General features: G+C 59.4%; 4 protein-coding genes across 4 annotated transcripts; all 4 read left to right on the top strand.

The window, feature by feature from the left end:
* The first annotated feature begins 1,216 nt into the window (after positions 1-1,216).
* Positions 1,217-1,981, top strand: LOC134370461 (annexin-2 receptor-like). The gene has a single exon (XM_063087570.1). It carries the CDS (start codon positions 1,217-1,219, stop codon positions 1,979-1,981), a length of 765 nt encoding a protein of 254 aa, XP_062943640.1.
* A 6,221-nt stretch (positions 1,982-8,202) lies between these two features.
* Positions 8,203-8,967, top strand: LOC134370460 (annexin-2 receptor-like). The gene has a single exon (XM_063087569.1). It carries the CDS (start codon positions 8,203-8,205, stop codon positions 8,965-8,967), a length of 765 nt encoding a protein of 254 aa, XP_062943639.1.
* Positions 8,968-14,820: 5,853 nt separating this feature from the next.
* On the top strand, positions 14,821-15,585 carry LOC134370459 (annexin-2 receptor-like). The gene has a single exon (XM_063087568.1). It carries the CDS (start codon positions 14,821-14,823, stop codon positions 15,583-15,585), a length of 765 nt encoding a protein of 254 aa, XP_062943638.1.
* A 6,221-nt stretch (positions 15,586-21,806) lies between these two features.
* LOC134370458 (annexin-2 receptor-like) lies at positions 21,807-22,571 on the top strand. The gene has a single exon (XM_063087566.1). It carries the CDS (start codon positions 21,807-21,809, stop codon positions 22,569-22,571), a length of 765 nt encoding a protein of 254 aa, XP_062943636.1.
* The last annotated feature ends 5,147 nt before the right edge of the window (positions 22,572-27,718 follow it).

Here is a 27,718-nt window from a genome sequence, read left to right as displayed (position 1 = left end):
CCATCCTCGGCCCGCTAGTTCCGTTTTTCCCTTCGCAGGATGTGGCGTGCTCCGTTTTGGTCGGGCCAGCGCCCCTCCCGGCACACTTTTCCCTCCGAGGCCCGCTAGTTCCGTTTTTCCATTCGCGCTATGGGGCGTCTTCCGTTTTGGTCTGGGGCCATCGCCCCTCCCGGCACACTTTTCCATCCTCGGCCCGCTAGTGCCGCTTTTCCATTCGCAGTATGTGGCGTGCTCCGTTTTGGTCTGGGGCCAGCGCCCCTCCCGGCACACTTTTCCCTCCGAGGCCCGCTAGTGCCGTTTTTCCATTCGTACTATGGGGCGTCTTCCGTTTTTGGTCTGGGGCCAGCGCCACTCCCCGCACACTTTTCAGCCCGAGGCGCGCTAGTGCCGTTTTTCCATTCGCAGTATGTGGCGTGCTCCGTTTTGGTCTGGGGCCAGCGCCCCTCCCGGCACACGTTTCCGTCCTCGGCCCGCTAGTGCCGTTTTTCCATTCGCATTAGCGGGCGCCTGCCGGTGTTTTTTCCAACGTGCCGTTCCCGATTCCGTATTGTTTTCGGTGTGTGTGTGGCCGTGAACGGCGTACACGGTCTTTCTGTTTTTTCTGTAGCCCGCCACAGCTGTTACCACGATGCCCTCTGGAGTCATATATGACGCGTCCGCTGAGGATGTGGTGGGGCTGGGAAGCCGTTCACGCCGGGCCGCGGGTCCGCGCGCGTGTCCGTCAGGAATTTTGTCCAAATCCACATGTGGAGACGGGGACCGGTTCGAGTGGCCATAAAACAGACAATGAGGGTGCGCCCTGTCTTTCACGTTGCCTTAGGGTGTCCGTTTGCCGCAGACGCTGGCAGGAACTGTTCCCAAGTGCCTCTCTGGAGTCGCGGACCGTACCCTGAGCGCGCGGTGCCGCGGGAAGGGTTTCGACCACGGGACAGAGGGACGCTCGGCGCGCAGCGCGACCCACGCGGACGTGATTTCTGACTCACCTAGAAGTCCATGGACGGTCGGGTACTTGGGAGCGTTTTAAATGGTTCTTCTGGCCTGAGAAAATGGAGCCGAAGCGTTACACGTACCAGCTTAGTTCTCAGCGGTCTCTTAATCGTAGCATATGGAAAAAACTCCGTTTTGCGGAGTCTGTATGGCTGGTTCTCAGAACTTGCTGTTGTTGTACATTTATTTCATTTCCGTTTGATTTCTCAGCTACGTTTTTCTATTCGAAATGTCTGGGTCTTACGGAGTCTCTCAAACTTTCGTTTTCCCTTGGTCTGTCATCTTTGCCTCGGCTCCGCCCCGAGCCCTGGAGAGCATAAATAGCGAGGCTGGTGTCCTGCTGACCATTGTGCCTGGTCCATCAGCGCCCCCGCTCGCAGCGTCCTGCTGGTCTGAGGCTGAAGCCATGGAGCGGCACTTCCCCGGCTGTCTGAAGCAGGATTGGGATTGCCCAGAGGTGACGTCAGAGTCCCAGCCTCCGACGATCCTGAGCTCAGAAGATCGCGGTCCGTGGCCTGTCCCCGTGTACCCTGTTCTAGTAGAGCTCTCGTGCGACAGCGGTGATGGCTGTGGGAATCTGCTTTCCAGTCCTTGGCGCCTTCGCTGGGTCGGCCTGCCAGACGGGCTCGGTCCCACGGTCCGGAGCACTTCGGAAACCAGCAGAGCCCAGCCCACTGCGTTTCCTCGGACTGGGACACACGACAAGCCAGGAGGTCCGATAGGAGCGGTGGACCGTGTAGAGGAAGTCGACAGACAGGCCATCCAGCAGCCTCCTTGGGCAGGCACGCCCCACCCTGGGGACACACAGCAGGACCCCGGGGCCTCTGACAGCGTGCCCCTTGTGGAGTGTCGCCGACCTCCCGCCCCCTACCGGTGGAGCAGCCACGCACTTCTGGCAGGAGGTCTGGAGTGGATTCGTCACATTGCTGGCGCCCTCGTCTCCATGATGTCATGGGGGTGCTGCCCTTTCATCTTTGGCACTAGAGACTATTAGCAGCAGCAGGAGCCTTTTGGGATCTTCCTATCTGAAGAAGATTCTCATTTTCAAAACGTGTCCACGTGGCAAATAAAAGTGCATTAAAACGGACGTTCCGTGTTCCTTGCCTATTCTCCGGACTGTTTCCTCCTTGAGTTTTCCAGGTCTCTTACCACTTGCAAGTTTTCTAGGCATTCATCTTCATTTCAAAATGTGATCCTAATAATTGTCTTTGTACGCTTTCGAGCTTTCAGAATTGTAATTTATGATTTTAGAATTTTCCCAAATTGATTTTAAAGTACAATTGGTTTCTTACTGTTTTTCTTCCTGTTGTGTTTTCTGATGTATGCGTCGTTTGTTTTCATTTACTCTCGTGTCACATCCCTTACGTTTTATAAGGTAAACGTAGCCCTCCCGCCATCCGCAGGCTTAGGCGTGTGTGCGGGCTCAGGACTGAGACTTGGTGAAAATCTCCCGGCAGCCGCCTGGACGACCGGGTGCACGCGGACCCCGGTCGAGCCCTGCATCCCCTCCCTGCTCCTTTTGCGTTCGAGGCCGGTCCCCACCTCCGGAGGCCGAGTCGGTAAAATGAAAGGAAAAGTTGAAGGCGACGTCTGGGCCACCAGAGGGACCGCGTACGGCCGCAGGACACCCTCTCCCTTTCACTTGCCTCGTCCCCGGTCGGTGCCCACGGACGGAAACGCCCGGAGCGTGCCGGTTGACCCGCACGGACACACCCGCACACCTCGCGTGAGCCCGGGAGCGCAGCGACAGTCTCGCCACCCCCATCCCTGCACGTTTAATCTCCGAGGAGGCCGAGCACGCGAGGATGCCCTGGTGCACCCAGGACAGTCCTGCTAGTGCTGAAGCCTCCTGGGACTGTTCCTCTGGCACTGGGGCCACGTCCGGTGCCTTCGCTGTCCTCCCCCCACCGAGGCTCCGAACACGAGAACGACACGAAAGCGGTCGCCAGGGGGAGCCCCAGAGCCGGAGCGAACGTCAGCAGGAGGAGCTGGATCTCCCGGTGAGAGGCGGCCCGACCGCCCCGCCCAGCCTCCCCCACCTCGCATCGCGTTTCTCGGCCTGCACACCTGCCCGCCGACCCCCTTCGGGGTCACACACACTCCCAACGCGACTCCTGCGTGGACGCCGAGCTCCGGACGAGGGGACGTGGACAACTTCTCCTGGGACGCCGGCCAGTAGACCAGGCCGCCCTGCCCCGCAGAGTCTCCCCACGTGGCTGCTGCAGCGGGTCCCGGGCTCCCAGGGCAGACTCCGAAGCGTCTGCGGGGCTCGGGAGGCCGCGGACTGCATGACTGGAACCATGAATGACTCGTAGAAAACGTGGACAAATGGCTTTTATTACAACGTTTGGTATTGCAGGTCTTCCTAAGGAACGAAATAGTGTCTAAGGAAAGACGGCAATGATGGGTCCACTGAGCTCCATCAAGTGTCCACAAAACCTGGCTCCACGTGAACCACGACAGTCAAACGTGGACACGGGACTGGGGAGATGTGACTCCACAGACAGCTGCGAGGATTGAAAATTAAAACCTTGGCCCGAGCGCAAAATAAGACACACCAGGGGACAGGGACTCAACCGAAGTGTATTAGGCAGGCAAGATGAACAAGCGGGTGCCCTCGGGAACGTGGGAGCAGCCGCAGGGGGACTCGGGGTGGCCTTTTATATCCAGTTAGGCTGAGCTGGACGGTTCCTACTGGCTAAGGAGGAAGGGGCGGGGAGCGAGCGGGGTTGAAGCTGAGCTGGGACCTTCTCATTGGCTGCAAAATCGCGCGCGCGGGGGAAGTTGAGTGGCGGCTCGGGGACTCTTCTGCGTGGGGGTTTCCGGGAAACTTTCTCAGGCGCCGTTTTGTGTATCTGGGTCTTTACCGCCATTTTACTTTTCTGGGGGGAGGGCCTATTAGCCAACGATGATCAGAAGATCGATGTCATTAGGGCTGAAGATCACAACGGGGAAAAGGGCGGGGGAGGGAACAGGAGCCGCCACTAAGAGGGGCAGGTGGAACACCTTCCCGTGCACCCAAATGACAAAACATCACGTTCGCCGGATTTGTCCAAACGACAGTTCGGGAGACACGTGGGCCTGCACATCCTGACCTCGAGGGGAGTTTAAAAGTCACCAGCATAAGTGACGGGGGACTCCTCGAGTGTGAAGACAAACTTCCGTGACTAAGAACCACACGCACCGCGGGACTCGGAGTTAAGGTTAGAAACCGCGGCGGGGAATCAATGCCGGTTTCCTACACGAAGACGTCGCTAAAGCTGGACGTGCTCCGTGTAAACGTCACCGTCGCACGGCCAGTCCCTGACTCGTTAGGGTTAAGCGGTGACTTCCTGAGACTAAGAAGACATCGCAGGCAGGGCGAAATGAAAACGTGCTGGGAGGTAGACTCCGAAACTCGGTGAGAGCGCGGGGTCCTGCGACAGAGACGCGACCCGCACAGGCAACAAGACTCGTTTGTCAGGACAAGACAGAGACGATCCGGATGGCTGTGGACGCAGGGAAAGAAAAAGTGCCATCTGGCTGGCTCAGCTCTATGCCCAACGCTCCCGAGAAGCGGCGGGGCGACCCTCGCAGCGGTGCTGCCCCCCAGGAACACGGTGCTCAGCGCACCCGGGGAGTCTGGAGCTGCAGGTTCGGAACGGCCAGATCGGTGCGATCCGTGGTGCTGCCGATGCGCCAATGTGGACGCCCAACAGCGGGATGTGCGGTCGCGGAGACGACGGGATTCCGGGAAAACGAAAGTACAGGGATCCTGCAAGTGGCGGCCACTAGCGGTATCGCTAACAACGCACACCCGTTTGGGCAGAGTCGGAGAAAATCGAGACACTCAGGAACAGTGAGAGACTCGGTGTACATACGTGCGATGACAGAGAAGTGTGCCGGTTTGGGATGCTGGCCCTAGACCAAAACGGAACAAACCAGGTTCTGCAAATGTCAAAACGGCACTAGGGGTCCTAGGACTGAGAAAGCAACCGCATGGAGGGACCGCGGAACTTTGCTCTTGCCACAACCAGCGATGGACGCAGCCAGAAAACTGTCAAGTCGACGCTGATCGCAAAGTGCTGATGAGGAGCCGAGGACAGGGTGCAAGGGACAGAGCGGCCACTGAAGAACGCGTCCCCAAGTAGTGGTTGCTGCCGCTTGAAAAGGCCGTTTGAACGCAACCCCGGGAATGCGACAGAGCGGCGCTGTCACCGCTCCACATGCAGCGGTCTCAACCTGCGTGCAGCGACCTACAAACCGCTAGTCCAGCTGGACTAGAAACTGCAACCAAAAACAACGGCCCGTGCCCCTATTGTACCCACGGCTGACAAAACGCCTTCGCGGAGCCCCTAACGGAGCCGGGACCAGCCTGGGTCAGCAGGGAGCATAGAGCGGTGCAGGTACCGAGAAACACCCGACTCGGGGAACCCATCGTGGCGATCGCGAACGGCACCAGCTGCGCCGGGCGCTCCTGGCACAGGGCCAAGGCAAGTCCCCCGGCGCGGTTCGCCTGTGGCCGCTGCGCGCGGGACCCGCCCATTGGAGAATCGAGCGGCGCTGGCACCCGGCCAAGGGCAGTGCTGGTGCCAAGGCAAAGGGCCCTTTGGAGCAATCGGTATTCCTGCCACGGACTTTCTGTCTGCCGGGAGAAATGAGCGACACTGAGTGTGAGACACAGTCCGCACGAGGAAACCAGCAGCTCTGCGACCCATCAAACGTGCCTTAAAAGAAAAGTGCTTGGATGCACCGCGGGAGAACTTTCCAGGGCTTGAGCCTTCCCCTCGCCCCTTTTTGCCAAACTGACACTAAACACCCATTTCCTAAAGGAAATACGGAGTTGCCGTTTTTCCATTCGCAGTATGGGGCGGGTTACGTTTTAGTCTGGGGCCAGCGTCCCTCCCGGCACACTTTTCCATCCTCGGCCCGCTAGTTCCGTTTTTCCATTCGCAGGATGTGGCGTGCTCCGTTTTGGTCTGGAGCCAGCGCCCCTCGCGGCTCACTTTTCCCTCCGAGGCCCGCTAGTGCCGTTTTTCCATTCGCACTATGGGGCGTCTTCTGTTTTGGTCTGGGGCCAGCACCCCTCTCGGCACACTTTTCCGCCCGAGGCGCGCTAGTGCCGTTTTTCCATTCGCACTATGGGGCGTCTTCCGTTTTGGTCTGGGGCCAGCGCCCCTCCCGGCACACTTTTCCATCCTAGGCCCGCTAGTGTCGTTTTTCCATTCGCAGGATGTGGCGTGCTCCGTTTTGGTCGGGCCAGCGCCCCTCCCGGCACACTTTTCCCTCCGAGGCCCGGTATTTCCGTTTTTCCATTCGCACTATGGGGCGTCTTCCGTTTTGGTCTGGGGCCAGTGCACCTCCCGGCACACTTTTCCACCCGAGGCGCGCTAGTGCCGTTTTTCCATTCGCACTATGGGGCGTCTTCCGTTTTGGTCTGGGGCCAGCGCCCCTCCCGGCACACTTTTCCACCCGAGGCGCTCTAGTGCCGTTTTTCCATTCGCAGTATGTGGCGTGCTCCGTTTTGGTCTGGGGCCAGCGCCCCTCCCGGCACACTTTTCAGCCCGAGGCGCGCTAGTGCCTTTTTTCCATTCGTACTATGGGGTGTCTTCCGTTTTGGTCTGGGGCCAGCGCCCCTCCCGGCACACTTTTCCATCCTCGGCCCGCTAGTTCCGTTTTTCCCTTCGCAGGATGTGGCGTGCTCCGTTTTGGTCGGGCCAGCGCCCCTCCCGGCACACTTTTCCCTCCGAGGCCCGCTAGTTCCGTTTTTCCATTCGCGCTATGGGGCGTCTTCCGTTTTGGTCTGGGGCCATCGCCCCTCCCGGCACACTTTTCCATCCTCGGCCCGCTAGTGCCGTTTTTCCATTCGCAGTATGTGGCGTGCTCCGTTTTGGTCTGGGGCCAGCGCCCCTCCCGGCACACTTTTCCCTCCGAGGCCCGCTAGTTCCGTTTTTCCATTCGCGCTATGGGGCGTCTTCCGTTTTGGTCTGGGGCCATCGCCCCTCCCGGCACACTTTTCCATCCTCGGCCCGCTAGTGCCGCTTTTCCATTCGCAGTATGTGGCGTGCTCCGTTTTGGTCTGGGGCCAGCGCCCCTCTCGGCACACTTTTCCCTCCGAGGCCCGCTAGTTCCGTTTTTCCATTCGCGCTATGGGGCGTCTTCCGTTTTGGTCTGGGGCCATCGCCCCTCCCGGCACACTTTTCCATCCTCGGCCCGCTAGTGCCGCTTTTCCATTCGCAGTATGTGGCGTGCTCCGTTTTGGTCTGGGGCCAGCGCCCCTCCCGGCACACTTTTCCCTCCGAGGCCCGCTAGTGCCGTTTTTCCATTCGTACTATGGGGCGTCTTCCGTTTTTGGTCTGGGGCCAGCGCCACTCCCCGCACACTTTTCAGCCCGAGGCGCGCTAGTGCCGTTTTTCCATTCGCAGTATGTGGCGTGCTCCGTTTTGGTCTGGGGCCAGCGCCCCTCCCGGCACACGTTTCCGTCCTCGGCCCGCTAGTGCCGTTTTTCCATTCGCATTAGCGGGCGCCTGCCGGTGTTTTTTCCAACGTGCCGTTCCCGATTCCGTATTGTTTTCGGTGTGTGTGTGGCCGTGAACGGCGTACACGGTCTTTCTGTTTTTTCTGTAGCCCGCCACAGCTGTTACCACGATGCCCTCTGGAGTCATATATGACGCGTCCGCTGAGGATGTGGTGGGGCTGGGAAACCGTTCACGCCGGGCCGCGGGTCCGCGCGCGTGTCCGTCAGAAATTTTGTCCAAATCCACATGTGGAGACGGGGACCGGTTCGAGTGGCCATAAAACAGACAATGAGGGTGCGCCCTGTCTTTCACGTTGCCTTAGGGTGTCCGTTTGCCGCAGACGCTGGCAGGAACTGTTCCCAAGTGCCTCTCTGGAGTCGCGGACCGTACCCTGAGCGCGCGGTGCCGCGGGAAGGGTTTCGACCACGGGACAGAGGGACGCTCGGCGCGCAGCGCGACCCACGCGGACGTGATTTCTGACTCACCTAGAAGTCCATGGACGGTCGGGTACTTGGGAGCGTTTTAAATGGTTCTTCTGGCCTGAGAAAATGGAGCCGAAGCGTTACACGTACCAGCTTAGTTCTCAGCGGTCTCTTAATCGTAGCATATGGAAAAAACTCCGTTTTGCGGAGTCTGTATGGCTGGTTCTCAGAACTTGCTGTTGTTGTACATTTATTTCATTTCCGTTTGATTTCTCAGCTACGTTTTTCTATTCGAAATGTCTGGGTCTTACGGAGTCTCTCAAACTTTCGTTTTCCCTTGGTCTGTCATCTTTGCCTCGGCTCCGCCCCGAGCCCTGGAGAGCATAAATAGCGAGGCTGGTGTCCTGCTGACCATTGTGCCTGGTCCATCAGCGCCCCCGCTCGCAGCGTCCTGCTGGTCTGAGGCTGAAGCCATGGAGCGGCACTTCCCCGGCTGTCTGAAGCAGGATTGGGATTGCCCAGAGGTGACGTCAGAGTCCCAGCCTCCGACGATCCTGAGCTCAGAAGATCGCGGTCCGTGGCCTGTCCCCGTGTACCCTGTTCTAGTAGAGCTCTCGTGCGACAGCGGTGATGGCTGTGGGAATCTGCTTTCCAGTCCTTGGCGCCTTCGCTGGGTCGGCCTGCCAGACGGGCTCGGTCCCACGGTCCGGAGCACTTCGGAAACCAGCAGAGCCCAGCCCACTGCGTTTCCTCGGACTGGGACACACGACAAGCCAGGAGGTCCGATAGGAGCGGTGGACCGTGTAGAGGAAGTCGACAGACAGGCCATCCAGCAGCCTCCTTGGGCAGGCACGCCCCACCCTGGGGACACACAGCAGGACCCCGGGGCCTCTGACAGCGTGCCCCTTGTGGAGTGTCGCCGACCTCCCGCCCCCTACCGGTGGAGCAGCCACGCACTTCTGGCAGGAGGTCTGGAGTGGATTCGTCACATTGCTGGCGCCCTCGTCTCCATGATGTCATGGGGGTGCTGCCCTTTCATCTTTGGCACTAGAGACTATTAGCAGCAGCAGGAGCCTTTTGGGATCTTCCTATCTGAAGAAGATTCTCATTTTCAAAACGTGTCCACGTGGCAAATAAAAGTGCATTAAAACGGACGTTCCGTGTTCCTTGCCTATTCTCCGGACTGTTTCCTCCTTGAGTTTTCCAGGTCTCTTACCACTTGCAAGTTTTCTAGGCATTCATCTTCATTTCAAAATGTGATCCTAATAATTGTCTTTGTACGCTTTCGAGCTTTCAGAATTGTAATTTATGATTTTAGAATTTTCCCAAATTGATTTTAAAGTACAATTGGTTTCTTACTGTTTTTCTTCCTGTTGTGTTTTCTGATGTATGCGTCGTTTGTTTTCATTTACTCTCGTGTCACATCCCTTACGTTTTATAAGGTAAACGTAGCCCTCCCGCCATCCGCAGGCTTAGGCGTGTGTGCGGGCTCAGGACTGAGACTTGGTGAAAATCTCCCGGCAGCCGCCTGGACGACCGGGTGCACGCGGACCCCGGTCGAGCCCTGCATCCCCTCCCTGCTCCTTTTGCGTTCGAGGCCGGTCCCCACCTCCGGAGGCCGAGTCGGTAAAATGAAAGGAAAAGTTGAAGGCGACGTCTGGGCCACCAGAGGGACCGCGTACGGCCGCAGGACACCCTCTCCCTTTCACTTGCCTCGTCCCCGGTCGGTGCCCGCGGACGGAAACGCCCGGAGCGTGCCGGTTGACCCGCACGGACACACCCGCACACCTCGCGTGAGCCCGGGAGCGCAGCGACAGTCTCGCCACCCCCATCCCTGCACGTTTAATCTCCGAGGAGGCCGAGCACGCGAGGATGCCCTGGTGCACCCAGGACAGTCCTGCTAGTGCTGAAGCCTCCTGGGACTGTTCCTCTGGCACTGGGGCCACGTCCGGTGCCTTCGCTGTCCTCCCCCCACCGAGGCTCCGAACACGAGAACGACACGAAAGCGGTCGCCAGGGGGAGCCCCAGAGCCGGAGCGAACGTCAGCAGGAGGAGCTGGATCTCCCGGTGAGAGGCGGCCCGACCGCCCCGCCCAGCCTCCCCCACCTCGCATCGCGTTTCTCGGCCTGCACACCTGCCCGCCGACCCCCTTCGGGGTCACACACACTCCCAACGCGACTCCTGCGTGGACGCCGAGCTCCGGACGAGGGGACGTGGACAACTTCTCCTGGGACGCCGGCCAGTAGACCAGGCCGCCCTGCCCCGCAGAGTCTCCCCACGTGGCTGCTGCAGCGGGTCCCGGGCTCCCAGGGCAGACTCCGAAGCGTCTGCGGGGCTCGGGAGGCCGCGGACTGCATGACTGGAACCATGAATGACTCGTAGAAAACGTGGACAAATGGCTTTTATTACAACGTTTGGTATTGCAGGTCTTCCTAAGGAACGAAATAGTGTCTAAGGAAAGACGGCAATGATGGGTCCACTGAGCTCCATCAAGTGTCCACAAAACCTGGCTCCACGTGAACCACGACAGTCAAACGTGGACACGGGACTGGGGAGATGTGACTCCACAGACAGCTGCGAGGATTGAAAATTAAAACCTTGGCCCGAGCGCAAAATAAGACACACCAGGGGACAGGGACTCAACCGAAGTGTATTAGGCAGGCAAGATGAACAAGCGGGTGCCCTCGGGAACGTGGGAGCAGCCGCAGGGGGACTCGGGGTGGCCTTTTATATCCAGTTAGGCTGAGCTGGACGGTTCCTACTGGCTAAGGAGGAAGGGGCGGGGAGCGAGCGGGGTTGAAGCTGAGCTGGGACCTTCTCATTGGCTGCAAAATCGCGCGCGCGGGGGAAGTTGAGTGGCGGCTCGGGGACTCTTCTGCGTAGGGGTTTCCGGGAAACTTTCTCAGGCGCCGTTTTGTGTATCTGGGTCTTTACCGCCATTTTACTTTTCTGGGGGGAGGGCCTATTAGCCAACGATGATCAGAAGATCGATGTCATTAGGGCTGAAGATCACAACGGGGAAAAGGGCGGGGGAGGGAACAGGAGCCGCCACTAAGAGGGGCAGGTGGAACACCTTCCCGTGCACCCAAATGACAAAACATCACGTTCGCCGGATTTGTCCAAACGACAGTTCGGGAGACACGTGGGCCTGCACATCCTGACCTCGAGGGGAGTTTAAAAGTCACCAGCATAAGTGACGGGGGACTCCTCGAGTGTGAAGACAAACTTCCGTGACTAAGAACCACACGCACCGCGGGACTCGGAGTTAAGGTTAGAAACCGCGGCGGGGAATCAATGCCGGTTTCCTACACGAAGACGTCGCTAAAGCTGGACGTGCTCCGTGTAAACGTCACCGTCGCACGGCCAGTCCCTGACTCGTTAGGGTTAAGCGGTGACTTCCTGAGACTAAGAAGACATCGCAGGCAGGGCGAAATGAAAACGTGCTGGGAGGTAGACTCCGAAACTCGGTGAGAGCGCGGGGTCCTGCGACAGAGACGCGACCCGCCCAGGCAACGAGACTCGTTTGTCAGGACAAGACAGAGACGATCCGGATGGCTGTGGACGCAGGGAAAGAAAAAGTGCCACCTGGCTGGCTCAGCTCTATGCCCAACGCTCCCGAGAAGCGGCGGGGCGACCCTCGCAGCGGTGCTGCCCCCCAGGAACACGGTGCTCAGCGCACCCGGGGAGTCTGGAGCTGCAGGTTCGGAACGGCCAGATCGGTGCGATCCGTGGTGCTGCCGATGCGCCAATGTGGACGCCCAACAGCGGGATGTGCGGTCGCGGAGACGACGGGATTCCGGGAAAACGAAAGTACAGGGATCCTGCAAGTGGCGGCCACTAGCGGTATCGCTAACAACGCACACCCGTTTGGGCAGAGTCGGAGAAAATCGAGACACTCAGGAACAGTGAGAGACTCGGTGTACATACGTGCGATGACAGAGAAGTGTGCCGGTTTGGGATGCTGGCCCTAGACCAAAACGGAACAAACCAGGTTCTGCAAATGTCAAAACGGCACTAGGGGTCCTAGGACTGAGAAAGCAACCGCATGGAGGGACCGCGGAACTTTGCTCTTGCCACAACCAGCGATGGACGCAGCCAGAAAACTGTCAAGTCGACGCTGATCGCAAAGTGCTGATGAGGAGCCGAGGACAGGGTGCAAGGGACAGAGCGGCCACTGAAGAACGCGTCCCCAAGTAGTGGTTGCTGCCGCTTGAAAAGGCCGTTTGAACGCAACCCCGGGAATGCGACAGAGCGGCGCTGTCACCGCTCCACATGCAGCGGTCTCAACCTGCGTGCAGCGACCTACAAACCGCTAGTCCAGCTGGACTAGAAACTGCAACCAAAAACAACGGCCCGTGCCCCTATTGTACCCACGGCTGACAAAACGCCTTCGCGGAGCCCCTAACGGAGCCGGGACCAGCCTGGGTCAGCAGGGAGCATAGAGCGGTGCAGGTACCGAGAAACACCCGACTCGGGGAACCCATCGTGGCGATCGCGAACGGCACCAGCTGCGCCGGGCGCTCCTGGCACAGGGCCAAGGCAAGTCCCCCGGCGCGGTTCGCCTGTGGCCGCTGCGCGCGGGACCCGCCCATTGGAGAATCGAGCGGCGCTGGCACCCGGCCAAGGGCAGTGCTGGTGCCAAGGCAAAGGGCCCTTTGGAGCAATCGGTATTCCTGCCACGGACTTTCCGTCTGCCGGGAGAAATGAGCGACACTGAGTGTGAGACACAGTCCGCACGAGGAAACCAGCAGCTCTGCGACCCATCAAACGTGCCTTAAAAGAAAAGTGCTTGGATGCACCGCGGGAGAACTTTCCAGGGCTTGAGCCTTCCCCTCGCCCCTTTTTGCCAAACTGACACTAAACACCCATTTCCTAAAGGAAATACGGAGTTGCCGTTTTTCCATTCGCAGTATGGGGCGGGTTACGTTTTAGTCTGGGGCCAGCGTCCCTCCCGGCACACTTTTCCATCCTCGGCCCGCTAGTTCCGTTTTTCCATTCGCAGGATGTGGCGTGCTCCGTTTTGGTCTGGAGCCAGCGCCCCTCGCGGCTCACTTTTCCCTCCGAGGCCCGCTAGTGCCGTTTTTCCATTCGCACTATGGGGCGTCTTCTGTTTTGGTCTGGGGCCAGCACCCCTCTCGGCACACTTTTCCGCCCGAGGCGCGCTAGTGCCGTTTTTCCATTCGCACTATGGGGCGTCTTCCGTTTTGGTCTGGGGCCAGCGCCCCTCCCGGCACACTTTTCCATCCTAGGCCCGCTAGTGTCGTTTTTCCATTCGCAGGATGTGGCGTGCTCCGTTTTGGTCGGGCCAGCGCCCCTCCCGGCACACTTTTCCCTCCGAGGCCCGGTATTTCCGTTTTTCCATTCGCACTATGGGGCGTCTTCCGTTTTGGTCTGGGGCCAGTGCACCTCCCGGCACACTTTTCCACCCGAGGCGCGCTAGTGCCGTTTTTCCATTCGCACTATGGGGCGTCTTCCGTTTTGGTCTGGGGCCAGCGCCCCTCCCGGCACACTTTTCCACCCGAGGCGCTCTAGTGCCGTTTTTCCATTCGCAGTATGTGGCGTGCTCCGTTTTGGTCTGGGGCCAGCGCCCCTCCCGGCACACTTTTCAGCCCGAGGCGCGCTAGTGCCTTTTTTCCATTCGTACTATGGGGTGTCTTCCGTTTTGGTCTGGGGCCAGCGCCCCTCCCGGCACACTTTTCCATCCTCGGCCCGCTAGTTCCGTTTTTCCCTTCGCAGGATGTGGCGTGCTCCGTTTTGGTCGGGCCAGCGCCCCTCCCGGCACACTTTTCCCTCCGAGGCCCGCTAGTTCCGTTTTTCCATTCGCGCTATGGGGCGTCTTCCGTTTTGGTCTGGGGCCATCGCCCCTCCCGGCACACTTTTCCATCCTCGGCCCGCTAGTGCCGCTTTTCCATTCGCAGTATGTGGCGTGCTCCGTTTTGGTCTGGGGCCAGCGCCCCTCCCGGCACACTTTTCCCTCCGAGGCCCGCTAGTGCCGTTTTTCCATTCGTACTATGGGGCGTCTTCCGTTTTTGGTCTGGGGCCAGCGCCACTCCCCGCACACTTTTCAGCCCGAGGCGCGCTAGTGCCGTTTTTCCATTCGCAGTATGTGGCGTGCTCCGTTTTGGTCTGGGGCCAGCGCCCCTCCCGGCACACGTTTCCGTCCTCGGCCCGCTAGTGCCGTTTTTCCATTCGCATTAGCGGGCGCCTGCCGGTGTTTTTTCCAACGTGCCGTTCCCGATTCCGTATTGTTTTCGGTGTGTGTGTGGCCGTGAACGGCGTACACGGTCTTTCTGTTTTTTCTGTAGCCCGCCACAGCTGTTACCACGATGCCCTCTGGAGTCATATATGACGCGTCCGCTGAGGATGTGGTGGGGCTGGGAAGCCGTTCACGCCGGGCCGCGGGTCCGCGCGCGTGTCCGTCAGGAATTTTGTCCAAATCCACATGTGGAGACGGGGACCGGTTCGAGTGGCCATAAAACAGACAATGAGGGTGCGCCCTGTCTTTCACGTTGCCTTAGGGTGTCCGTTTGCCGCAGACGCTGGCAGGAACTGTTCCCAAGTGCCTCTCTGGAGTCGCGGACCGTACCCTGAGCGCGCGGTGCCGCGGGAAGGGTTTCGACCACGGGACAGAGGGACGCTCGGCGCGCAGCGCGACCCACGCGGACGTGATTTCTGACTCACCTAGAAGTCCATGGACGGTCGGGTACTTGGGAGCGTTTTAAATGGTTCTTCTGGCCTGAGAAAATGGAGCCGAAGCGTTACACGTACCAGCTTAGTTCTCAGCGGTCTCTTAATCGTAGCATATGGAAAAAACTCCGTTTTGCGGAGTCTGTATGGCTGGTTCTCAGAACTTGCTGTTGTTGTACATTTATTTCATTTCCGTTTGATTTCTCAGCTACGTTTTTCTATTCGAAATGTCTGGGTCTTACGGAGTCTCTCAAACTTTCGTTTTCCCTTGGTCTGTCATCTTTGCCTCGGCTCCGCCCCGAGCCCTGGAGAGCATAAATAGCGAGGCTGGTGTCCTGCTGACCATTGTGCCTGGTCCATCAGCGCCCCCGCTCGCAGCGTCCTGCTGGTCTGAGGCTGAAGCCATGGAGCGGCACTTCCCCGGCTGTCTGAAGCAGGATTGGGATTGCCCAGAGGTGACGTCAGAGTCCCAGCCTCCGACGATCCTGAGCTCAGAAGATCGCGGTCCGTGGCCTGTCCCCGTGTACCCTGTTCTAGTAGAGCTCTCGTGCGACAGCGGTGATGGCTGTGGGAATCTGCTTTCCAGTCCTTGGCGCCTTCGCTGGGTCGGCCTGCCAGACGGGCTCGGTCCCACGGTCCGGAGCACTTCGGAAACCAGCAGAGCCCAGCCCACTGCGTTTCCTCGGACTGGGACACACGACAAGCCAGGAGGTCCGATAGGAGCGGTGGACCGTGTAGAGGAAGTCGACAGACAGGCCATCCAGCAGCCTCCTTGGGCAGGCACGCCCCACCCTGGGGACACACAGCAGGACCCCGGGGCCTCTGACAGCGTGCCCCTTGTGGAGTGTCGCCGACCTCCCGCCCCCTACCGGTGGAGCAGCCACGCACTTCTGGCAGGAGGTCTGGAGTGGATTCGTCACATTGCTGGCGCCCTCGTCTCCATGATGTCATGGGGGTGCTGCCCTTTCATCTTTGGCACTAGAGACTATTAGCAGCAGCAGGAGCCTTTTGGGATCTTCCTATCTGAAGAAGATTCTCATTTTCAAAACGTGTCCACGTGGCAAATAAAAGTGCATTAAAACGGACGTTCCGTGTTCCTTGCCTATTCTCCGGACTGTTTCCTCCTTGAGTTTTCCAGGTCTCTTACCACTTGCAAGTTTTCTAGGCATTCATCTTCATTTCAAAATGTGATCCTAATAATTGTCTTTGTACGCTTTCGAGCTTTCAGAATTGTAATTTATGATTTTAGAATTTTCCCAAATTGATTTTAAAGTACAATTGGTTTCTTACTGTTTTTCTTCCTGTTGTGTTTTCTGATGTATGCGTCGTTTGTTTTCATTTACTCTCGTGTCACATCCCTTACGTTTTATAAGGTAAACGTAGCCCTCCCGCCATCCGCAGGCTTAGGCGTGTGTGCGGGCTCAGGACTGAGACTTGGTGAAAATCTCCCGGCAGCCGCCTGGACGACCGGGTGCACGCGGACCCCGGTCGAGCCCTGCATCCCCTCCCTGCTCCTTTTGCGTTCGAGGCCGGTCCCCACCTCCGGAGGCCGAGTCGGTAAAATGAAAGGAAAAGTTGAAGGCGACGTCTGGGCCACCAGAGGGACCGCGTACGGCCGCAGGACACCCTCTCCCTTTCACTTGCCTCGTCCCCGGTCGGTGCCCGCGGACGGAAACGCCCGGAGCGTGCCGGTTGACCCGCACGGACACACCCGCACACCTCGCGTGAGCCCGGGAGCGCAGCGACAGTCTCGCCACCCCCATCCCTGCACGTTTAATCTCCGAGGAGGCCGAGCACGCGAGGATGCCCTGGTGCACCCAGGACAGTCCTGCTAGTGCTGAAGCCTCCTGGGACTGTTCCTCTGGCACTGGGGCCACGTCCGGTGCCTTCGCTGTCCTCCCCCCACCGAGGCTCCGAACACGAGAACGACACGAAAGCGGTCGCCAGGGGGAGCCCCAGAGCCGGAGCGAACGTCAGCAGGAGGAGCTGGATCTCCCGGTGAGAGGCGGCCCGACCGCCCCGCCCAGCCTCCCCCACCTCGCATCGCGTTTCTCGGCCTGCACACCTGCCCGCCGACCCCCTTCGGGGTCACACACACTCCCAACGCGACTCCTGCGTGGACGCCGAGCTCCGGACGAGGGGACGTGGACAACTTCTCCTGGGACGCCGGCCAGTAGACCAGGCCGCCCTGCCCCGCAGAGTCTCCCCACGTGGCTGCTGCAGCGGGTCCCGGGCTCCCAGGGCAGACTCCGAAGCGTCTGCGGGGCTCGGGAGGCCGCGGACTGCATGACTGGAACCATGAATGACTCGTGGAAAACGTGGACAAATGGCTTTTATTACAACGTTTGGTATTGCAGGTCTTCCTAAGGAACGAAATAGTGTCTAAGGAATGACGGCAATGATGGGTCCACTGAGCTCCATCAAGTGTCCACAAAACCTGGCTCCACGTGAACCACGACAGTCAAACGTGGACACGGGACTGGGGAGATGTGACTCCACAGACAGCTGCGAGGATTGAAAGTTAAAACCTTGGCCCGAGCGCAAAATAAGACACACCAGGGGACAGGGACTCAACCGAAGTGTATTAGGCAGGCAAGATGAACAAGCGGGTGCCCTCGGGAACGTGGGAGCAGCCGCAGGGGGACTCGGGGTGGCCTTTTATATCCAGTTAGGCTGAGCTGGACGGTTCCTACTGGCTAAGGAGGAAGGGGCGGGGAGCGAGCGGGGTTGAAGCTGAGCTGGGACCTTCTCATTGGCTGCAAAATCGCGCGCGCGGGGGAAGTTGAGTGGCGGCTCGGGGACTCTTCTGCGTAGGGGTTTCCGGGAAACTTTCTCAGGCGCCGTTTTGTGTATCTGGGTCTTTACCGCCATTTTACTTTTCTGGGGGGAGGGCCTATTAGCCAACGATGATCAGAAGATCGATGTCATTAGGGCTGAAGATCACAACGGGGAAAAGGGCGGGGGAGGGAACAGGAGCCGCCACTAAGAGGGGCAGGTGGAACACCTTCCCGTGCACCCAAATGACAAAACATCACGTTCGCCGGATTTGTCCAAACGACAGTTCGGGAGACACGTGGGCCTGCACATCCTGACCTCGAGGGGAGTTTAAAAGTCACCAGCATAAGTGACGGGGGACTCCTCGAGTGTGAAGACAAACTTCCGTGACTAAGAACCACACGCACCGCGGGACTCGGAGTTAAGGTTAGAAACCGCGGCGGGGAATCAATGCCGGTTTCCTACACGAAGACGTCGCTAAAGCTGGACGTGCTCCGTGTAAACGTCACCGTCGCACGGCCAGTCCCTGACTCGTTAGGGTTAAGCGGTGACTTCCTGAGACTAAGAAGACATCGCAGGCAGGGCGAAATGAAAACGTGCTGGGAGGTAGACTCCGAAACTCGGTGAGAGCGCGGGGTCCTGCGACAGAGACGCGACCCGCACAGGCAACAAGACTCGTTTGTCAGGACAAGACAGAGACGATCCGGATGGCTGTGGACGCAGGGAAAGAAAAAGTGCCATCTGGCTGGCTCAGCTCTATGCCCAACGCTCCCGAGAAGCGGCGGGGCGACCCTCGCAGCGGTGCTGCCCCCCAGGAACACGGTGCTCAGCGCACCCGGGGAGTCTGGAGCTGCAGGTTCGGAACGGCCAGATCGGTGCGATCCGTGGTGCTGCCGATGCGCCAATGTGGACGCCCAACAGCGGGATGTGCGGTCGCGGAGACGACGGGATTCCGGGAAAACGAAAGTACAGGGATCCTGCAAGTGGCGGCCACTAGCGGTATCGCTAACAACGCACACCCGTTTGGGCAGAGTCGGAGAAAATCGAGACACTCAGGAACAGTGAGAGACTCGGTGTACATACGTGCGATGACAGAGAAGTGTGCCGGTTTGGGATGCTGGCCCTAGACCAAAACGGAACAAACCAGGTTCTGCAAATGTCAAAACGGCACTAGGGGTCCTAGGACTGAGAAAGCAACCGCATGGAGGGACCGCGGAACTTTGCTCTTGCCACAACCAGCGATGGACGCAGCCAGAAAACTGTCAAGTCGACGCTGATCGCAAAGTGCTGATGAGGAGCCGAGGACAGGGTGCAAGGGACAGAGCGGCCACTGAAGAACGCGTCCCCAAGTAGTGGTTGCTGCCGCTTGAAAAGGCCGTTTGAACGCAACCCCGGGAATGCGACAGAGCGGCGCTGTCACCGCTCCACATGCAGCGGTCTCAACCTGCGTGCAGCGACCTACAAACCGCTAGTCCAGCTGGACTAGAAACTGCAACCAAAAACAACGGCCCGTGCCCCTATTGTACCCACGGCTGACAAAACGCCTTCGCGGAGCCCCTAACGGAGCCGGGACCAGCCTGGGTCAGCAGGGAGCATAGAGCGGTGCAGGTACCGAGAAACACCCGACTCGGGGAACCCATCGTGGCGATCGCGAACGGCACCAGCTGCGCCGGGCGCTCCTGGCACAGGGCCAAGGCAAGTCCCCCGGCGCGGTTCGCCTGTGGCCGCTGCGCGCGGGACCCGCCCATTGGAGAATCGAGCGGCGCTGGCACCCGGCCAAGGGCAGTGCTGGTGCCAAGGCAAAGGGCCCTTTGGAGCAATCGGTATTCCTGCCACGGACTTTCTGTCTGCCGGGAGAAATGAGCGACACTGAGTGTGAGACACAGTCCGCACGAGGAAACCAGCAGCTCTGCGACCCATCAAACGTGCCTTAAAAGAAAAGTGCTTGGATGCACCGCGGGAGAACTTTCCAGGGCTTGAGCCTTCCCCTCGCCCCTTTTTGCCAAACTGACACTAAACACCCATTTCCTAAAGGAAATACGGAGTTGCCGTTTTTCCATTCGCAGTATGGGGCGGGTTACGTTTTAGTCTGGGGCCAGCGTCCCTCCCGGCACACTTTTCCATCCTCGGCCCGCTAGTTCCGTTTTTCCATTCGCAGGATGTGGCGTGCTCCGTTTTGGTCTGGAGCCAGCGCCCCTCGCGGCTCACTTTTCCCTCCGAGGCCCGCTAGTGCCGTTTTTCCATTCGCACTATGGGGCGTCTTCTGTTTTGGTCTGGGGCCAGCACCCCTCTCGGCACACTTTTCCGCCCGAGGCGCGCTAGTGCCGTTTTTCCATTCGCACTATGGGGCGTCTTCCGTTTTGGTCTGGGGCCAGCGCCCCTCCCGGCACACTTTTCCATCCTAGGCCCGCTAGTGTCGTTTTTCCATTCGCAGGATGTGGCGTGCTCCGTTTTGGTCGGGCCAGCGCCCCTCCCGGCACACTTTTCCCTCCGAGGCCCGGTATTTCCGTTTTTCCATTCGCACTATGGGGCGTCTTCCGTTTTGGTCTGGGGCCAGTGCACCTCCCGGCACACTTTTCCACCCGAGGCGCGCTAGTGCCGTTTTTCCATTCGCACTATGGGGCGTCTTCCGTTTTGGTCTGGGGCCAGCGCCCCTCCCGGCACACTTTTCCACCCGAGGCGCTCTAGTGCCGTTTTTCCATTCGCAGTATGTGGCGTGCTCCGTTTTGGTCTGGGGCCAGCGCCCCTCCCGGCACACTTTTCAGCCCGAGGCGCGCTAGTGCCTTTTTTCCATTCGTACTATGGGGTGTCTTCCGTTTTGGTCTGGGGCCAGCGCCCCTCCCGGCACACTTTTCCATCCTCGGCCCGCTAGTTCCGTTTTTCCCTTCGCAGGATGTGGCGTGCTCCGTTTTGGTCGGGCCAGCGCCCCTCCCGGCACACTTTTCCCTCCGAGGCCCGCTAGTTCCGTTTTTCCATTCGCGCTATGGGGCGTCTTCCGTTTTGGTCTGGGGCCATCGCCCCTCCCGGCACACTTTTCCATCCTCGGCCCGCTAGTGCCGTTTTTCCATTCGCAGTATGTGGCGTGCTCCGTTTTGGTCTGGGGCCAGCGCCCCTCCCGGCACACTTTTCCCTCCGAGGCCCGCTAGTTCCGTTTTTCCATTCGCGCTATGGGGCGTCTTCCGTTTTGGTCTGGGGCCATCGCCCCTCCCGGCACACTTTTCCATCCTCGGCCCGCTAGTGCCGCTTTTCCATTCGCAGTATGTGGCGTGCTCCGTTTTGGTCTGGGGCCAGCGCCCCTCTCGGCACACTTTTCCCTCCGAGGCCCGCTAGTTCCGTTTTTCCATTCGCGCTATGGGGCGTCTTCCGTTTTGGTCTGGGGCCATCGCCCCTCCCGGCACACTTTTCCATCCTCGGCCCGCTAGTGCCGCTTTTCCATTCGCAGTATGTGGCGTGCTCCGTTTTGGTCTGGGGCCAGCGCCCCTCCCGGCACACTTTTCCCTCCGAGGCCCGCTAGTGCCGTTTTTCCATTCGTACTATGGGGCGTCTTCCGTTTTTGGTCTGGGGCCAGCGCCACTCCCCGCACACTTTTCAGCCCGAGGCGCGCTAGTGCCGTTTTTCCATTCGCAGTATGTGGCGTGCTCCGTTTTGGTCTGGGGCCAGCGCCCCTCCCGGCACACGTTTCCGTCCTCGGCCCGCTAGTGCCGTTTTTCCATTCGCATTAGCGGGCGCCTGCCGGTGTTTTTTCCAACGTGCCGTTCCCGATTCCGTATTGTTTTCGGTGTGTGTGTGGCCGTGAACGGCGTACACGGTCTTTCTGTTTTTTCTGTAGCCCGCCACAGCTGTTACCACGATGCCCTCTGGAGTCATATATGACGCGTCCGCTGAGGATGTGGTGGGGCTGGGAAACCGTTCACGCCGGGCCGCGGGTCCGCGCGCGTGTCCGTCAGAAATTTTGTCCAAATCCACATGTGGAGACGGGGACCGGTTCGAGTGGCCATAAAACAGACAATGAGGGTGCGCCCTGTCTTTCACGTTGCCTTAGGGTGTCCGTTTGCCGCAGACGCTGGCAGGAACTGTTCCCAAGTGCCTCTCTGGAGTCGCGGACCGTACCCTGAGCGCGCGGTGCCGCGGGAAGGGTTTCGACCACGGGACAGAGGGACGCTCGGCGCGCAGCGCGACCCACGCGGACGTGATTTCTGACTCACCTAGAAGTCCATGGACGGTCGGGTACTTGGGAGCGTTTTAAATGGTTCTTCTGGCCTGAGAAAATGGAGCCGAAGCGTTACACGTACCAGCTTAGTTCTCAGCGGTCTCTTAATCGTAGCATATGGAAAAAACTCCGTTTTGCGGAGTCTGTATGGCTGGTTCTCAGAACTTGCTGTTGTTGTACATTTATTTCATTTCCGTTTGATTTCTCAGCTACGTTTTTCTATTCGAAATGTCTGGGTCTTACGGAGTCTCTCAAACTTTCGTTTTCCCTTGGTCTGTCATCTTTGCCTCGGCTCCGCCCCGAGCCCTGGAGAGCATAAATAGCGAGGCTGGTGTCCTGCTGACCATTGTGCCTGGTCCATCAGCGCCCCCGCTCGCAGCGTCCTGCTGGTCTGAGGCTGAAGCCATGGAGCGGCACTTCCCCGGCTGTCTGAAGCAGGATTGGGATTGCCCAGAGGTGACGTCAGAGTCCCAGCCTCCGACGATCCTGAGCTCAGAAGATCGCGGTCCGTGGCCTGTCCCCGTGTACCCTGTTCTAGTAGAGCTCTCGTGCGACAGCGGTGATGGCTGTGGGAATCTGCTTTCCAGTCCTTGGCGCCTTCGCTGGGTCGGCCTGCCAGACGGGCTCGGTCCCACGGTCCGGAGCACTTCGGAAACCAGCAGAGCCCAGCCCACTGCGTTTCCTCGGACTGGGACACACGACAAGCCAGGAGGTCCGATAGGAGCGGTGGACCGTGTAGAGGAAGTCGACAGACAGGCCATCCAGCAGCCTCCTTGGGCAGGCACGCCCCACCCTGGGGACACACAGCAGGACCCCGGGGCCTCTGACAGCGTGCCCCTTGTGGAGTGTCGCCGACCTCCCGCCCCCTACCGGTGGAGCAGCCACGCACTTCTGGCAGGAGGTCTGGAGTGGATTCGTCACATTGCTGGCGCCCTCGTCTCCATGATGTCATGGGGGTGCTGCCCTTTCATCTTTGGCACTAGAGACTATTAGCAGCAGCAGGAGCCTTTTGGGATCTTCCTATCTGAAGAAGATTCTCATTTTCAAAACGTGTCCACGTGGCAAATAAAAGTGCATTAAAACGGACGTTCCGTGTTCCTTGCCTATTCTCCGGACTGTTTCCTCCTTGAGTTTTCCAGGTCTCTTACCACTTGCAAGTTTTCTAGGCATTCATCTTCATTTCAAAATGTGATCCTAATAATTGTCTTTGTACGCTTTCGAGCTTTCAGAATTGTAATTTATGATTTTAGAATTTTCCCAAATTGATTTTAAAGTACAATTGGTTTCTTACTGTTTTTCTTCCTGTTGTGTTTTCTGATGTATGCGTCGTTTGTTTTCATTTACTCTCGTGTCACATCCCTTACGTTTTATAAGGTAAACGTAGCCCTCCCGCCATCCGCAGGCTTAGGCGTGTGTGCGGGCTCAGGACTGAGACTTGGTGAAAATCTCCCGGCAGCCGCCTGGACGACCGGGTGCACGCGGACCCCGGTCGAGCCCTGCATCCCCTCCCTGCTCCTTTTGCGTTCGAGGCCGGTCCCCACCTCCGGAGGCCGAGTCGGTAAAATGAAAGGAAAAGTTGAAGGCGACGTCTGGGCCACCAGAGGGACCGCGTACGGCCGCAGGACACCCTCTCCCTTTCACTTGCCTCGTCCCCGGTCGGTGCCCGCGGACGGAAACGCCCGGAGCGTGCCGGTTGACCCGCACGGACACACCCGCACACCTCGCGTGAGCCCGGGAGCGCAGCGACAGTCTCGCCACCCCCATCCCTGCACGTTTAATCTCCGAGGAGGCCGAGCACGCGAGGATGCCCTGGTGCACCCAGGACAGTCCTGCTAGTGCTGAAGCCTCCTGGGACTGTTCCTCTGGCACTGGGGCCACGTCCGGTGCCTTCGCTGTCCTCCCCCCACCGAGGCTCCGAACACGAGAACGACACGAAAGCGGTCGCCAGGGGGAGCCCCAGAGCCGGAGCGAACGTCAGCAGGAGGAGCTGGATCTCCCGGTGAGAGGCGGCCCGACCGCCCCGCCCAGCCTCCCCCACCTCGCATCGCGTTTCTCGGCCTGCACACCTGCCCGCCGACCCCCTTCGGGGTCACACACACTCCCAACGCGACTCCTGCGTGGACGCCGAGCTCCGGACGAGGGGACGTGGACAACTTCTCCTGGGACGCCGGCCAGTAGACCAGGCCGCCCTGCCCCGCAGAGTCTCCCCACGTGGCTGCTGCAGCGGGTCCCGGGCTCCCAGGGCAGACTCCGAAGCGTCTGCGGGGCTCGGGAGGCCGCGGACTGCATGACTGGAACCATGAATGACTCGTGGAAAACGTGGACAAATGGCTTTTATTACAACGTTTGGTATTGCAGGTCTTCCTAAGGAACGAAATAGTGTCTAAGGAATGACGGCAATGATGGGTCCACTGAGCTCCATCAAGTGTCCACAAAACCTGGCTCCACGTGAACCACGACAGTCAAACGTGGACACGGGACTGGGGAGATGTGACTCCACAGACAGCTGCGAGGATTGAAAGTTAAAACCTTGGCCCGAGCGCAAAATAAGACACACCAGGGGACAGGGACTCAACCGAAGTGTATTAGGCAGGCAAGATGAACAAGCGGGTGCCCTCGGGAACGTGGGAGCAGCCGCAGGGGGACTCGGGGTGGCCTTTTATATCCAGTTAGGCTGAGCTGGACGGTTCCTACTGGCTAAGGAGGAAGGGGCGGGGAGCGAGCGGGGTTGAAGCTGAGCTGGGACCTTCTCATTGGCTGCAAAATCGCGCGCGCGGGGGAAGTTGAGTGGCGGCTCGGGGACTCTTCTGCGTAGGGGTTTCCGGGAAACTTTCTCAGGCGCCGTTTTGTGTATCTGGGTCTTTACCGCCATTTTACTTTTCTGGGGGGAGGGCCTATTAGCCAACGATGATCAGAAGATCGATGTCATTAGGGCTGAAGATCACAACGGGGAAAAGGGCGGGGGAGGGAACAGGAGCCGCCACTAAGAGGGGCAGGTGGAACACCTTCCCGTGCACCCAAATGACAAAACATCACGTTCGCCGGATTTGTCCAAACGACAGTTCGGGAGACACGTGGGCCTGCACATCCTGACCTCGAGGGGAGTTTAAAAGTCACCAGCATAAGTGACGGGGGACTCCTCGAGTGTGAAGACAAACTTCCGTGACTAAGAACCACACGCACCGCGGGACTCGGAGTTAAGGTTAGAAACCGCGGCGGGGAATCAATGCCGGTTTCCTACACGAAGACGTCGCTAAAGCTGGACGTGCTCCGTGTAAACGTCACCGTCGCACGGCCAGTCCCTGACTCGTTAGGGTTAAGCGGTGACTTCCTGAGACTAAGAAGACATCGCAGGCAGGGCGAAATGAAAACGTGCTGGGAGGTAGACTCCGAAACTCGGTGAGAGCGCGGGGTCCTGCGACAGAGACGCGACCCGCCCAGGCAACGAGACTCGTTTGTCAGGACAAGACAGAGACGATCCGGATGGCTGTGGACGCAGGGAAAGAAAAAGTGCCACCTGGCTGGCTCAGCTCTATGCCCAACGCTCCCGAGAAGCGGCGGGGCGACCCTCGCAGCGGTGCTGCCCCCCAGGAACACGGTGCTCAGCGCACCCGGGGAGTCTGGAGCTGCAGGTTCGGAACGGCCAGATCGGTGCGATCCGTGGTGCTGCCGATGCGCCAATGTGGACGCCCAACAGCGGGATGTGCGGTCGCGGAGACGACGGGATTCCGGGAAAACGAAAGTACAGGGATCCTGCAAGTGGCGGCCACTAGCGGTATCGCTAACAACGCACACCCGTTTGGGCAGAGTCGGAGAAAATCGAGACACTCAGGAACAGTGAGAGACTCGGTGTACATACGTGCGATGACAGAGAAGTGTGCCGGTTTGGGATGCTGGCCCTAGACCAAAACGGAACAAACCAGGTTCTGCAAATGTCAAAACGGCACTAGGGGTCCTAGGACTGAGAAAGCAACCGCATGGAGGGACCGCGGAACTTTGCTCTTGCCACAACCAGCGATGGACGCAGCCAGAAAACTGTCAAGTCGACGCTGATCGCAAAGTGCTGATGAGGAGCCGAGGACAGGGTGCAAGGGACAGAGCGGCCACTGAAGAACGCGTCCCCAAGTAGTGGTTGCTGCCGCTTGAAAAGGCCGTTTGAACGCAACCCCGGGAATGCGACAGAGCGGCGCTGTCACCGCTCCACATGCAGCGGTCTCAACCTGCGTGCAGCGACCTACAAACCGCTAGTCCAGCTGGACTAGAAACTGCAACCAAAAACAACGGCCCGTGCCCCTATTGTACCCACGGCTGACAAAACGCCTTCGCGGAGCCCCTAACGGAGCCGGGACCAGCCTGGGTCAGCAGGGAGCATAGAGCGGTGCAGGTACCGAGAAACACCCGACTCGGGGAACCCATCGTGGCGATCGCGAACGGCACCAGCTGCGCCGGGCGCTCCTGGCACAGGGCCAAGGCAAGTCCCCCGGCGCGGTTCGCCTGTGGCCGCTGCGCGCGGGACCCGCCCATTGGAGAATCGAGCGGCGCTGGCACCCGGCCAAGGGCAGTGCTGGTGCCAAGGCAAAGGGCCCTTTGGAGCAATCGGTATTCCTGCCACGGACTTTCCGTCTGCCGGGAGAAATGAGCGACACTGAGTGTGAGACACAGTCCGCACGAGGAAACCAGCAGCTCTGCGACCCATCAAACGTGCCTTAAAAGAAAAGTGCTTGGATGCACCGCGGGAGAACTTTCCAGGGCTTGAGCCTTCCCCTCGCCCCTTTTTGCCAAACTGACACTAAACACCCATTTCCTAAAGGAAATACGGAGTTGCCGTTTTTCCATTCGCAGTATGGGGCGGGTTACGTTTTAGTCTGGGGCCAGCGTCCCTCCCGGCACACTTTTCCATCCTCGGCCCGCTAGTTCCGTTTTTCCATTCGCAGGATGTGGCGTGCTCCGTTTTGGTCTGGAGCCAGCGCCCCTCGCGGCTCACTTTTCCCTCCGAGGCCCGCTAGTGCCGTTTTTCCATTCGCACTATGGGGCGTCTTCTGTTTTGGTCTGGGGCCAGCACCCCTCTCGGCACACTTTTCCGCCCGAGGCGCGCTAGTGCCGTTTTTCCATTCGCACTATGGGGCGTCTTCCGTTTTGGTCTGGGGCCAGCGCCCCTCCCGGCACACTTTTCCATCCTAGGCCCGCTAGTGTCGTTTTTCCATTCGCAGGATGTGGCGTGCTCCGTTTTGGTCGGGCCAGCGCCCCTCCCGGCACACTTTTCCCTCCGAGGCCCGCTAGTGCCGTTTTTCCATTCGCACTATGGGGCGTCTTCCGTTTTGGTCTGGGGCCAGCACCCCTCTCGGCACACTTTTCCACCCGAGGCGCGCTAGTGCCGTTTTTCCATTCGCACTATGGGGCTTCTTCCGTTTTGGTCTGGGGCCAGCGCCCCTCCCGGCACACTTTTCCACCCGAGGCGCTCTAGTGCCGTTTTTCCATTCGCAGTATGTGGCGTGCTCCGTTTTGGTCTGGGGCCAGCGCCCCTCCCGGCACACTTTTCAGCCCGAGGCGCGCTAGTGCCTTTTTTCCATTCGTACTATGGGGTGTCTTCCGTTTTGGTCTGGGGCCAGCGCCCCTCCCGGCACACTTTTCCATCCTCGGCCCGCTAGTTCCGTTTTTCCCTTCGCAGGATGTGGCGTGCTCCGTTTTGGTCGGGCCAGCGCCCCTCCCGGCACACTTTTCCCTCCGAGGCCCGCTAGTTCCGTTTTTCCATTCGCGCTATGGGGCGTCTTCCGTTTTGGTCTGGGGCCATCGCCCCTCCCGGCACACTTTTCCATCCTCGGCCCGCTAGTGCCGTTTTTCCATTCGCAGTATGTGGCGTGCTCCGTTTTGGTCTGGGGCCAGCGCCCCTCCTGGCACACTTTTCCCTCCGAGGCCCGCTAGTTCCGTTTTTCCATTCGCGCTATGGGGCGTCTTCCGTTTTGGTCTGGGGCCATCGCCCCTCCCGGCACACTTTTCCATCCTCGGCCCGCTAGTGCCGCTTTTCCATTCGCAGTATGTGGCGTGCTCCGTTTTGGTCTGGGGCCAGCGCCCCTCTCGGCACACTTTTCCCTCCGAGGCCCGCTAGTTCCGTTTTTCCATTCGCGCTATGGGGCGTCTTC

Source organism: Cynocephalus volans, chromosome 2 (assembly GCF_027409185.1).
Source record: "Cynocephalus volans isolate mCynVol1 chromosome 2, mCynVol1.pri, whole genome shotgun sequence".
Classification (NCBI taxonomy): Eukaryota; Metazoa; Chordata; class Mammalia; order Dermoptera; family Cynocephalidae; genus Cynocephalus; species Cynocephalus volans.
This window is presented reverse-complemented; position numbering and strand designations above follow the sequence as displayed.

Coding starts and splice junctions, on each gene's coding strand:
- LOC134370459 (XM_063087568.1), top strand. CDS start 14,821: ATGTCTGGGTCTTACGGAGTCTCTCAAACTTTCGTTTTCCCTTGGTCT.
- LOC134370458 (XM_063087566.1), top strand. CDS start 21,807: ATGTCTGGGTCTTACGGAGTCTCTCAAACTTTCGTTTTCCCTTGGTCT.
- LOC134370460 (XM_063087569.1), top strand. CDS start 8,203: ATGTCTGGGTCTTACGGAGTCTCTCAAACTTTCGTTTTCCCTTGGTCT.
- LOC134370461 (XM_063087570.1), top strand. CDS start 1,217: ATGTCTGGGTCTTACGGAGTCTCTCAAACTTTCGTTTTCCCTTGGTCT.